This window comes from Hyla sarda, chromosome 7 (assembly GCF_029499605.1).
Source record: "Hyla sarda isolate aHylSar1 chromosome 7, aHylSar1.hap1, whole genome shotgun sequence".
NCBI classification, from domain to species: Eukaryota; Metazoa; Chordata; class Amphibia; order Anura; family Hylidae; genus Hyla; species Hyla sarda.
The window spans coordinates 105407810-105422076 of record NC_079195.1 but is presented as its reverse complement, the minus strand read 5'-3'; the positions used below and the strand labels follow the sequence as shown (position 1 = coordinate 105422076).

The window sequence follows — 14267 nt, the reverse complement described above, 5'->3', positions numbered from 1 at the left end:
AGGTACTACTATGAGCACCCATGATACAATACAATAGATCAATATATGAAAATTAACACTAAATCTATCACCAAATCCAAATGACGGTCAATATACTTTAAACATTTATCCATTTTTGAAAGATACTTATACATCTATATACTTAAAATTGTGTTAATACTTACCGAGGGTAGATCTTGGATACTAAAGTATTGCATCCATACCTATAAAACAAATAGAAAGGTAGGCTATATTACATAAGGACAAGAGGTTAATACAATAGTATAATAATATGGGAAAAATAATAAGGAGCTATTAATTAACATGAATGTAATGGGTCTTAAGGTAAAGGGGGACTATGAGTAAATCTAAGTAGTAACCCCTATATTGAATTACTCCATATGAATATAATAATTAATATGACTAACATCTTTTAATGTATTATACATAACACTATCTGTAAATAGATAGTGATTCTATGGAGGAAATAGTAACATATAGTTTTTGTTTTATGATACACTTTTTAATATATAGATCTGTTCTATGCTCCTTATATATTCCCAATTTGAAATAACGATACAGTAATATAAACGAATGGGATAAGTAAATTTATATAAGCACAAATAACAATAGCCTCAACAGTGTAAAATTTATGATCCAAGTTTCAGTTTGGTGCTTTACTAGTGTGCATTGAGTGAATAACTAAGTCTGAAGAAATGCGCGGACATAAAGATCTGCGCTGATCCTGAATTATGCAGGGAATACAATAGGAAGTCCCAGGACATGCGCAAACATTGGAGTGCAATAAAAATAATACGAAGTCCTAAGACACGAGCAGACATTGAAGAGTGAAGAGAAAATAATACTAAGTTCCAAGACAGGCGCAGACAACGGAGCACACTGAATGACAAACATTAAGTCCCAAGATATGCGCAAACATTGGGAAATCATGCGCAGTACGCACCTGGAGAACCATGAAATGGTACAGTCTGCTGACATGCGCCGCTTAGGTGATGTGATAACCACACAGGTAGATCACATGTATGAATAAGCTTCACGTAAGTTACGTACTGATGTAGTTATAAATGTTGATTGGATGCTCAGGATGCCAAGTAATTAAATAAATGTTCTTATTAAATATGGTAATAGCTAGTCTATAAATAGCCGGAAGTTAGTATCTCTGATATGCCTCACGCCTTTGAAAAAGCCAGTTCATGGCGAAACGTTAGGAGAGAGGGGAAAGAATTTTAGCTCAACACTGTGTCATTGTTCCAAAACATTAATGGACTGCTGGAAATACTAGTCTGTAGTTGGTATTAATACGTATCCAACATTCCACTTCAAAGTAGTCTGTGACACAGACACAAGTAGCTTGTTCTATCAGAACGTGTATGCACACAGTGTTGTAATTTTAACACACCACTGCCATCTATAGCTATTGAGCACTAATTCATGATTTTAATTATAGAAATAAAGGCTAAGTTTTAACAATATCATTATAGGGGGTCTTTAGTCAGGGTTATCCCTGAGGGGATAATTTCCCTAAGGAGTGTTTTGTATTTTCAAATATATATATATTGGCCCAAGGATCCCTTGGGGGCCTTTTTTGGTGTTTAAGGACTACTACTATGGCCTATGGGCCCCCTGGCGGCTGACCTGCACACGCCAGTTACTCACGTATCTGGCCAACGTTCTGTGGAAATTTTGTATCAGGCCTGTATCATAGAGATATTAAGGGCTTTAGAGGGTATGATAGCGAGGTGCACCTTCAGAATTGATTAACTTAGCAGATATCTAGAGAACATACTCCATCTCTCTCCCCCTGATATCCACCATCTTTAAGGGGTTATCCAGGAATAGAAAATCAGAGCTAATTTCTTTAAAAAAAACAGCTCCCCGTCTGTCTCCAGGTTGGGTGTGGTATTACAACTTGGCACCCATAGGCGTGCGCACGGGGTGTGCCGGGTGTGCCTGGGCACACCCTAATCAAGCCCAGGCTCCGTCAAATTCGGGATATCCAGGGAGCGTAGGAATTGGGGGGACACATCCCCCCAGAAAATCATGCAGGGGGACAAATCATGGGGTAATCCTCCCCAGTTCTGCCCGCAGACTTTGCTGTATTATATGCTCCCTGGGTCTATTTAACCCAGGGAGGCATTTATAGCTGTTCACTCTCTGCCGGAGCTTCTGAACTGTGTGCGCACACAGTTCAGAGAAGGCCGTGACCCCTTCCCAGACGCAGGCGCTGATGACGTCAATCATCAGCGCCTGCACTGTGGAGAAGAGAAAACGCGGCCCGGCTCTTCAGGAGATCGCTGCGTGGGATTGGTGAGTTTTTTTTGTTATTTTCTTTGGTACTTTGGGATGGGGAATCGTGTGGGGTGGTGACCCGGTGGGGTGGGGTGGGGTGGGCTTTTAGTCACAATACACAGTGTTACTTCACACTTACTCTACTGCAGTTTTTCCCAACCAGGGTGCCTCCAGATGTTGCAAAACTACAACTCCCAGCATGCCTGGACAGCCTTTGGCTGTCCAGGCATGCTGGGAGTTGTAGTTTTGCAACACCTGGAGGCACCCTGGTTGGGAAACACTGCTCTACTGGACCCTTTTCACATAGACACGCTATTATGCAGTTACTTCTATGAATTTTTATTACTGCTCTTTATTTTGCAGTCCAATTATATGTGAGTTAATGTCCTTTGTATGTATAGTTCACAAATAAAGCAACTGATGGAGTGCACTTCATACAATCATAGATGCAGAGCCTCTAGTGCAGTGGTCTCCAACCTGCGGACCTCCAGATGTTGCAAAACTACAACTTCTAGCATGCCCGGACAGCCAACGGCTGTCAGGGCATGCTGGGAGTTGTAGTTTTGCAACATCTGGAGGTCCGCAGGTTGGAGACCACTGCTCTAGTGTTATTCAAAGTGCATATATAATTAGGTGTTACTGGTTTTTTTTGTGTAAACTGCGCATTCATAAACATAAGATGCATAACTTTGCCTTGATGTCAGGACCCTTCTTGTATAATTGCACAAAGTCCTGTGTATTACATGGGGTCCCTATATTAGCATCAGGTTATGTATTCACTGTTCACTTTATTGCAGATGTCCCAACACTGCGCTATTGCACTAGTGCCCGTCACTCCATTTCCTAATCCACACATGTACACAGCTTCCTTTGTTATGCATTGGCTGCAGATTGTATAACACTATGCCATTGCACTTCGCTGTTTCCTAGTGGTAGCTGGTTTCAAGTATTTGGGCTCCGTTCACATTGCCATAGGCGATCCTACATGCTTTAATTAATCAGGGATCACGTTGTAGCGTGTATTCTTCTAATATCGCTTCCCGGGCCACCAGTGACGGACACTAATGCAATAGCGCAGTGTTGGGACGTGAACAGTGAATACATTACCTGGTGCTAATCTAGGGACCCGATGTAATACACAGGACTTTGTGCAACTATACAAGGGTCCTGACATCAAGGCAAAGTTATGCATCTTATGTTTATGAATGCGCAGTTTACACAAAATGTGAAACAGTAACACCTAATTATATGTGCACTATGAATAACACTAGAGGCTCTGCATCTATGATTGTATGAAGTGACTCTATCAGTTGCTCTATTTGTGAACTAAACATACAAAGTGGGAAGTAACACTGTGTATTGTGATCTGACTTTGCCTACATGCTATCTACCTAGCTATCAATCCACCTAGCTACCAACTGACCTAGCTAGCTAAAAACCAACCTACATACCTTACAGGCACTGATTTGAATAGGGACCTTCCATATGATAAAATATACCTTTCATTAAGTTCCATTTAACCCCTTAACGATGAAGGACGTAAATGTATGTCCTGATGACGTGGTACTTGATGCACCAGGACGTACATTTACGTCCTAAGCATAACCACGGGCATCGGAGCGATGCCCGGATCATGTGCGGCAGGTCCCGGCTGTTGATCGCAGCCAGGGACCCGCTGGTAATGGCGGACATATACACGTGCGGCGTGAGTTTGTGCTTTAGGGTGCACACCCTAATGCAATAGGCTGCGCACGCCTATGTTGGCACCATTTACTTAAATGGAACTAAGCTACAGAACCACATCCAACCTGGAGACAGATGGGGAGCGGTTTTTGAAAGAAATTAGCTCTGCTTTTTAAACTCCTGGATAACCCCTTTAAAGAAGATATGTGGTTGCTGAGATATAGGGCTTTGTAGCCCTCTCTGACTGATTCAGTTGTTAAACAGAGTTCCATGCATTGACAGTATGGGGCGGGACGTGCATATTTAATGAAATCTTTGTCTAAAAGATGGTACATTCTGAAATATATGATACTAAGACATTGTATCTCTTTTCATACAGTGATAGGTTAGCATTGCTACAAGTACGAGCCATCCTTCAGCAGCTGGGTCTGAATAGCACCTGTGATGACAGTATAATAGTCAAAGAAGTCTGTGGCGTTGTATCCAGAAGAGCAGCCCAGCTGTGTGGTGCTGGAATGGCAGCTGTTGTGGATAAGATACGGGAAAACAGAGGCCTAGACCATTTGGAGGTCACAGTCGGCGTTGATGGAACTCTGTACAAATTACATCCACAGTAAGTAAAGAGAAGTATTTCTAAATTCACATTTTCCATGTAAAGAAAGGAATATTATTTCCAATTGTATTATTGTCATATAGAGTGAAAAAACACACATAAAAATGGAAGTACAAAATATGGGAACAAAAGGCCCATTTAGGGTGAAAGTAAGGTCATGTTCACACAGTGTATTTTTAAGTAAATTGAGCCTCAACATGTTTAAGCTTTTATTTTAGCTTCTTTATGCACATTTATGTACAGTTTTATGGAGCATTTATGGGGCACTCCTCTGTGCTCTCTCCTGTCTGATAGCACTCCTATGTGCTCTCTCCTGTCTGATAGGACTCCTCTGTGTTCTCTCCTGTCTGATAGTACTCCTCTGTGCTCTCACCTGTCTGATAGCATTCCTCTGTGCTCTCTCCTGTCTGGTAGGACTCCTTTGTGCTCTCTCCTGTCTGATAGGACTCCTCTGTACTCTCTCCTGTCTGATAGCACTCCTCTGTTCTCTCTCCTGTCTGATAGCACTCCTCTGTGCTCTCTCCTGTCCTTTCAGACAGAGCACAGAGGAGTACTATCAGACAGGAGAGAGCACAGAGGAGTGCTATCAGACAGGTGAGAGCACAGAGGAGTACTATCAGACAGGAGAGAGCACAGAGGAGTCCTATCAGACAGGAGAGAGCACAGAGGAGTACTATCAGACAGGAGAGAGCACAGGGGAGTCCTATCAGACAGGAGAGAGTACAGAGGCGCACTATCAGACAGGAGAGAGCACAGAGGAGCGCTATCAGACAGGAGAGAGCACAGAGGAGTACTGTCAGACAGGAGAGCACATAGGAGTACTATCAGACAGGAGAGAGCACAGAGGAGCGCTATCAGACAGGAGAGAGCACAGAGGAGTTCTATCAGACAGGTGAGAGCACAGAGGAGTACTATCAGACAGGAGAGAGCACAGAGGAGTCCTATCAGACAGGAGAAAGCACAAAGGAGTATTATCAGACAGGAGAGAGCACAGAGGAGTTCTATCAGACAGGAGAGAGCACAGAGTACTTTCAGACAGGAGAGAGCACAGAGGAGTGCTATCAGACAGGAGAGAGCACAGAGGAGTGCTATCAGACAGGAGAAAGCACAGAGGAGTCCTATCAGACTGGTGAGAGCACATAGGAGTCCTATCATACAGGAGAGAGCATAGAGGAGTGCTATCTGCCAGTTTCCTTTAGAGATGGAGTTCATGGGTATGTTCAGGGATGTCTCCTGTCACAGATGTCTTAGGCCATGCCACAAAATGGGGCAGAAATTTGAAAACTAACAGAAAAACTATTTTTGCTCCCCATGGCACCCAGCATGGTAGAGCTTTCATATTTTAAATAGCAGAATATGGTCTCATTGTTTGTTTTCATCTATCAGGTTTTCATTGTCCCAGCATATCAGTCTACCTAAACTGTGGGTATGCTCCACGTATGTATGTTTTTAGCAAACAATAGGCAATACACCTATATTCAGTATTTACTCTTTCAAATTCACACCAGTTTTTGAGCAAGGTGCCCTATTGACAAAGACCACTAATATTAAAGGGGTAATCTGTCCCTAATACATCTTATCCCCTATCCAAATGATAGGGGATAAGATGTCTGATCGCGGGGGTCCCGCCGCTGGGGACCCCCGCAATCTGTCATTCCGCACCCACATTTGTGAGCTCACAGTGCTGGAGGCTCCAAGTGTGATGCAGAGCATCACACATTGACAGTGTTTTGCATCAGGCACTATATTTTTCTTTCTCAGAGCTCACACTTTCTCATATTCCGTCATATAGGCCTGCATTGCGGGGGCAGGGCGTGACGTCACACGGGGGCGGAGTCGTGACTTCACGATACTTCGGCCCCGGGATCATCACGCATCACACTGCGGGATCCCCGTGATCAGACATCTTATCCCCTATCATTTGGATAGAGGATAAGATGTATTAAGGCTGGAGTACCCCATTAAAATTGTTGTTAAAAATGCGCTTAAATAAATTAAATAAAAATTGTATTACAATGTATTGAAATGGTAGCTGATTTATCAAATGAGACAATACCTTCTCATGGTGGTATTAATGGGGTACTCCGCCTCTAGACATCTTATCCCCTATCCGTGCCAGATGACTGGTGATGCTGGGCAGATGCTCGTGATGTCACGGCTACGCCCCCTCAATGCAAGTATATGGGAGGGGGCGTGACCCCACTGACTTGCATTGAAGGGGTATGGCCGTGACGTCAGGAACCTCCGGTTCTGCACTCGACGCTCTAAACGAATGCTGGGTGCAGCAGGGAGATAGCTGGGGTCCCCAGCGGCAGGACCCCTGCAATCAAGGATAGTTTTCTGGGCTTGGAAATTAATCAAATAATAAAACTTTTATTTTCTTTTCACTTGCAGCTTCTCCAGAATAATGCACCAGACTGTAAATGAACTTGCTCCAAAGTGTAACGTGTCCTTCCTTCTCTCAGAAGATGGTAGCGGGAAGGGGGCAGCACTGATCACCGCCGTTGGATGTAGACTCCGTGAAGCTGAACACAATTAAACATTCAGTCATCTTTCTTGTGTTTTCCTGCCTTTCCAGCACTTTCATTTCAAGCAGTAACTGTAAAAAAAAAAGCTGGAATTTAACCACAGGGAAATAGGAGACCACCATAGGAAGAGTATTATCTCTAGCATTGGCTGTTAATGGACTTCACCTGCCTATCTCCCTAACTAACATCACTTATATTTAGGCCATTTATGTCTGTTCATAATTTATTCTATTATTTTATATTTTATTTATATTTAGATATTTGTTCTTTTCCGCTTCATTATCTTTACAAATAAGTTTCGAAACTGGGTCCCACCAGCCATACATGAAAGCAATTCTGCAATCCATTAGGGGCTTTTTCTAATTTAATTTTTCTGTTCTACATTTTACAAATGGTGGCATTATACACATAGATGTAGTCCTGGGCACTAAGGGCAGTCAGTTTCCGCAGTGTTAGAGTTAATAGAATATACCCAACAGCAAAGAACAGACAAGGTATATCTGGTGCCAGTGACATTTCCCATTGCTTGTATGAATAGTGTTGTGTTTCTAGTATGTATCAATTCCACATGTATCTTCTGTTCAAAATGCCAGGCAAGTTCAACCTATACCTGTTCATGGGCATAGCATACCCCCAAAATAAGAACAAGACAGGTTGTACATGTTTTTTTTATCAAATTTTGTTGCACTGTGATTGGATGTGTTAAGAAAGGTGTGAATTTCAGTTTTTAACTTCTGTGTAAACAAATGCCTGGCAGATTACGTTTAGGTCAGAGAACCATATTATGTCACATTAGAGTCACTAATGTTATTTATCCACTTAATAAAGTTTTCCAATGTGTGTCCTGTGGTCAAGAGTGTTAACTATACTCATGCATGGTAACTCCAAAAGTAGGACGGCTTCTCTGAAATCTGACTATCCAGAAAGTTTAGAAACCCAAATAAAAGATATTAGAAGCCTTTGTGATTTTCTAATAACATGCTTAACAGCTGGGAAAAGGTGGATCGGGCAAAGGTTACTTTCAGGTAATGTTCTCACATTGTAAAAATCAAAACCAAAAATTGTGCCAAATTTATGTAATTCTCAACAATTGTGCCACAATCTCATGATATGAAATATGAAGAATTTGCACCTTTTTTATTGAATTTGGCTCAAGTGCCCAGGGGGCGTTCCCCAGCACAGCAAGAGCCCAGACAACTCCAGCACACATTTTCTTTATCAATGCCCCAGGCTATTTGCATCTACCTACCCTGTTTTACAGTCAGGCACTAAATAAAGTGGCCAGGGGCTATACATACCTGAGCTCTTGCTGTGCTAGGAAATGCCCCCTGGGCACTTGAGCCACATCTGCATATTGATGCGTACCTGTCAGATCCCACAAAAAAGACAAAACTGTTATATGTTACTCAGTACCTAATCCTGATCATGTACATGTAGTTTTATGTCTCTATCACTGATATTTCACTAAAAATAGCATATTACAGCTTCTCAATGGAGGACATTTATCATTGCTTTTAGAGCATTTTTTTTGTCTATGTTCAGGCGCAGTTCAGGCGCAAGCAGCATATTTTGAGACTTTTATGCGCCTTTTGATATAGACAGTTTCACTCTTTTTGCTTACCTTCTTTTTGACCATGCAGTGGTCACGTATTTATCATTTGCGACTTCTGTCAAAAGTCGCTATTTTGTGCGCAAAGGTACTTTTTTAGGTGCAAAGCTACACTACCTGCCAGTAGGCGTGAGAATAATTTCTACCTTCCACAATTCAACCTTTAACCTATGTGGACGACAGCGTCCCACTCCCTTTCTATGACACGCACTCAGGAGCTGAGCGCGGGTCATAGCTGGGTGGTCCTGGTGGCCAACATCTGCCACCAGGACCCATCTCTAATGCCAGACATCACCGATCACGGTGATGCCCGGCTTTAACCCCTTAGACACTGCAATCAAATTTGATTGTAGCATCTAAAATACAAGTAAAAATGTCCAGACAGCTCTGTGAAGTAAGTAAAAACACCTAACCTGCCAAATTCAGGACCCGGGAAAGTGTCTACTTCCCTCCCTCACAAGAGTCTAGAAAAAGTGTATGTGGTAGAGCTTTTCCCACCCACAGCAGAGCTGCACAAAATTCATCATCCTGCTGCACCTTCTTGATAAATTAGATGAATGCTAGTTAAACCCACCACCCAAATAAATGTGGGAAAATAGCTCTACCATAGACATTATTTGATAAATCTGGGCCAATGTCTTTTCCATCTTGTCAAAGGGAGGGGGCATGTCCCTTTCTTGCCTGCACTGTGATGACTCCTCCCCCACCCACACTCTTGTTGACTTACTGCTCTGAGGAGCCTGGTAGCCCTGCTCTGTAACCCTTTCCTCTCTGGATTTATGCTGTACACACACACAATTATTATTGGAGATTGCCTGTACTCTACCACCAAAGACAATATGGTGAGTGTATAACTTACATCTTCCTATGTCACTCGTGTGTCATCCTTTGCCAGTCCTGTAATGCTAGAGTTTTGGAACTGTTGGAGATACAGTGTTTGGATAACTCTTTTTACAGCAGTGTTGCCTTTAGCTATGTGCCTACAGCTTTTGCAAAACTACAACTCCCAGCATGCCCAGGCATCCTTTGACTGTCCAGGCATGCTTGGAGTTGTACTTTTGCAACAGCTGGAAGCACATGATTGGTAAAACTCAGTGTTACAGCAGTGTTTCTCCTGCAGCCTTGTCAATCAGCCATCTCGTATCCATGACCCTTGGACACGCTCATGCTGCTGTGGGACTCATCAGTGTCCAAGGAGGTATGGGGACCCCTAGTGGTGGGGTTTTCAAAGGCAGTTTTCTTTAATAAATTGTGAATTTTTTTTAAAGGAGGATATTAGAAAAACTATTGTTTTGCCAAGATGTAAAACATATAAAAAGTATTTATATCTGACAGTGCCTATTTAACAAAAAGGATGATATCTTGTTTCTAGAACTATAGGGAGACAAAAAAAATTGTGGCTGGAATCATGATGACTAGTCCTATCTAGCCACTGGCTTATTTACACCCCTGTTTTCCTACAGACAGATTTGCTTTAAATGTACAAGTATTTATTTTAAGCCTTGCAGATGAGTATGGTATGTGGAGTCACTCTTAGGCTATGTTTACATGGGCAAATGTCCACACAGAAAATTTCTGCAGACTCCAAAATCGGGATTTTTGCTGCAGAAACATCTATGGAAATTCCACCGTATGCACAGCGCAGCAGAATCCCATTGAAATCATCTGCGGAGTTCCGCATGGAAACTCCATTGTGTGGACATTATGCACCAGGAGCAGTCAAGAGTAGGCCTCAGCAGTACCCAAGAGGCTTTAATAACCCCCTACCTTTGCACGATCAATTGCGAGATCAAGCAATACCAGGCGTGTTATGCCCTCTGATTTCCGGGACCGCAGGTGCGCTCCACTGAACGGATTAGCGTGTCTCTATCTTTCATCAACCGGTGCTGGTAACCCGCTAACTCCCGGAAAGGTAAGCTGCCGCGAAGCAGGTGGTCTCCCCCGGGCAAGTTTGGCTCCAGAATTTCCACTACTGCCACACCATGCTGACTGCCGCCTTGCTGACTCAAGGGCAACCTGCAACTCTCTTCTCCCGATGATGAACCCCCTTCTCCTGAGATCGAGCAATAACAGGTATGTTATGCCCTCAGATGTCCAGGGCCGCAGGTGTGCTCCACTGAACGGATTAGGGTGTGTCCATCTTTTTTTGTAGCACCCGCAATTCAAAAAATTTAAATTCCGAGACCCAGGCCCCACCTCTGCGGCATCAGGAACCCATTTATTGCCTGAAGGACAAAGCCTGGAGTTGGCTGATGCCCCAGTACACACAGGGCTTCACAATCCGCCCCAAAATCAACAAAATTGTACAATTTTTTATTTTTTATTTACAACTTTGTGCAAACACAAGCGCATATTGTTACGCCGAGCGCTCCGGGTCCCCGCTCCTCCCCGGAGCGCTCACAGCGTTCTCCTGTTCGCAGCGCCCCGGTCATAACTGCTGACCGGGTGCGCTGCGACAATGTCCCCAGCCGGGATGCGATTCGCGATGCGGGACGCGCCCGCTCGCGATGCGCATCCCGACCCGCTTACCAGACTCGTTCCCCGTCTGTGCTGTCCCGGCACGCGCGGCCCCGCTCCCTAGGGCGCGCCGGGTCTTTGCGATTTAAAGGGCCGATGCGCCACTGATTGGCGCATGGGTTTTAATCAGCATCTTCACCTGTGCACTTCCCTATTAATACCTCACTTCCGGTGCACTTCCTTGCCGGATCTTGTTGCCATTGTGCCAGTGAAAGCGTTTCCTTGTGTGTTCCTAGCCTGTGTTCCAGACCTCCTGCCGTTGCCCCTGACTACAATCCTTGCTGCCTGCCCTGACCTTCTGCTACGTCCGACCCTGCTCTTGTCTACTCTATTGTACCGCGCCTATCTCAGCAGTCAGAGAGGTTGAGCCGTTGCCGGTGGATACGACCTGGTTGCTACCGCCGCTGCAAGACCATACCGCTTTGCGGCGGGCTCTGGTGAAAACCAGTAGCAACTTAGAACCGGTCCACCGACACGGTCCACGCCAATCCCTCTCTGGCACAGAGGATCCACCTCCAGCCTGCCGAATCGGGACAGTAGATCCGGCCATGGATCCCGCTGAGGTCAGGCTGCCAGTTGTCGCTGACCTTACCACGGTGGTCGCCCAGCAGTTGCAACAGATAGCGCAACAAGGCCACCAGCTGTCTCAACTAACTGTGATGCTACAGCAGCTTCTACCACAGCTTCAGCAACCATCTCCTCCGCCAGCTCCTGCACCTCCTCCGCAGCGAGTGGCCGCATCCAACTTCTGTTTCTCATTGCCGGACAAATTTGATGGGGACTCTAAATTTTGCCGTGGTTTTCTCTCAACAATGTTCCCTGCATTTGGAGATGATGTCGGACCAATTTCCAACTGAAAGGTCAAAGGTGGCTTTCGTGGTCAGTCTTCTGTCTGGGAAAGCCCTGTCATGGGCCACACCGCTCTGGGACCGCAATGATCCTGTCACTGCCTCTGTACACTCTTTCTTCATGGAGATTAGAAGTGTCTTCGAGGAACCAGCCCGAGCCTCTTCTGCCGAGACTGCCCTGCTGAACCTGGTCCAGGGTAATTCTTCTGTTGGCGAGTACGCCATCCAATTCCGTACTCTCGCCTCCGAATTGTCCTGGAATAACGAGGCCCTCTGCGCGACCTTCAAAAAAGGCCTATCCAGTAACATCAAAGATGTGCTCGCCGCACGAGAAATCTCTGCTAACCTGCATGAACTTATTCATCTGGCCACCCGCATTGACATGCGTTTTTCCGAAAGGCGTCAGGAGCTCCGCCAGGATATGGACTTTGTTCGCACAAGGCGGTTTCTCTCCCTGGCTCCTCTCTCCTCTGGTCCGCTGCAATCCGTTCCTGTGCCTTCAGCCGTGGAGGCTATGCAAGTTGACCGGTCTTGCTTGACACCTCAAGAGAGGACACGCCGCCGCATTGAGAACCTTTGCCTGTACTGTGCCAGTACCGAACACTTCTTGAAGGATTGTCCTATCCGACCTCCACGTCAGGAAAGACGCACTCCGACTCCGCACAAAGGTGAGACAGCTCTAGGTGTGAACTCTGCTTCTCCACGTCTTACTGTGCCTGTACGGATTTCTTCTTCTACCTTCTCCTTCTCAGCTGTGGCCTTCATGGATTCCGGATCTGCAGGAAATTTTATTTTGGCCTCTTTCGTTAACAGGTGACCAGTCTCGCCAGACCCCTCTACATCGCCTCTGTTAATGATGAAAGATTGGACTGTACTGTGCGTTACCGCACGGAACCCCTCTTAATGTGCATTGGACCCCATCACGAAAAGATTGAATTTCTGGTCCTCTCTAACTGCACTTCGGAAATTCTTCTTGGACTACCTTGGCTTCAACGCCATTCCCCAACCCTCGATTGGACCACCGGGGAGATCAAGAACTGGGGTACTACTTGCCACAAGAACTGTCTTATGTCTGCTCCCAGTACTGTCAGTCAAAACCCTATGGCTCCTCCGATACCAGGTCTCCCCAAGGCCTATCTGGACTATGCTGATATTTTTTGCAAAAAACAAGCAGAGACTTTGCCTCCTCACAGGCCTTATGACTGCCCTATTGACCTCCTCCCTGGTACTACTCCACCCCGGGGCAGAATCTATCCTCTGTCCGCTCTGGAAACACAAGCTATGTCGGAGTACATCCAAGAGAATTTAAAAAGGGGATTTATCCGCAAGTCTTCCTCCCCTGCCGGAGCTGGATTTTTCTTCGTCTCCAAAAAAGACGGCTCCTTACGACCTTGCATTGATTACCGCGGTCTTAATAAAATCACTATTAAAAAACGCCATCCCCTACCTCTTATCTCGGAACTCTTTGACCGCCTACATGGCGCCAACATCTTTACCAAATTGGACTTAAGAGGTGCATATAATCTCATCCGCATCAGGGAAGGGGACGAGTGGAAGACCGCGTTTAACACCAGAGATGGACACTTTGAATATCTGGTTATGCCTTTTGGGCTTTGCAACGCCCCTGCCGTCTTCCAAGACTTTGTAAATGAAATTTTTCATGATCTTCTATATACCTGTGTTGTGGTCTACCTGGACGATATTTAGATTTTTTCTTCTAACCTAGAAGAACACCGCCGGCATGTCCGCATGGTTCTTCAGAGACTTCGGGACAATCAATTATATGCCAAAATGGAAAAATGTCTCTTTGAATGTCAATCTCTTCCCTTCCTAGGATACTTAGTCTCTGGCCAGGGACTCCAGATGGACCCGGACAAACTATCAGCCGTATTGGATTGGCCACGCCGTGGATAGACTCCGTGCTATCCAACGTTTCTTGGGGTTTGCCAGTTATTGCAGACAATTTATTCCACATTTTCCCACTATTGTGGCCCCAATTGTGGCCCTAACCAAGAAAAACGCCAACCCTAAGTCCTGGCCTCCTCAAGCGGAAGAGGCGTTCAACCATCTCAAAACTGCCTCTTCTTCTGCTCCCGTACTCTCCAGACCTGATCCATCTAAACCCTTCTCACTGGAGGTAGACGCCTCCTCGGTGGGAGCTGGAGTGGTACTTCTACAGA

General features: G+C 45.1%; 1 protein-coding gene across 1 annotated transcript in view; it reads left to right on the top strand.

Annotated features, from left to right (window-relative positions):
- LOC130282259 (hexokinase-1) overlaps positions 1 to 7953 on the top strand; it is a 109679-nt gene extending 101726 nt beyond the window's left edge. The window contains exons 17-18 of the mRNA XM_056530306.1: positions 4352 to 4585; positions 6980 to 7953. Of these exons, the coding sequence (XP_056386281.1) occupies positions 4352 to 4585; positions 6980 to 7124 (379 nt within the window). The 3' untranslated portion in view covers positions 7125 to 7953. The remainder of the gene's footprint in view (positions 1 to 4351; positions 4586 to 6979) is intronic.
- Positions 7954 to 14267: the final 6314 nt, after the last annotated feature.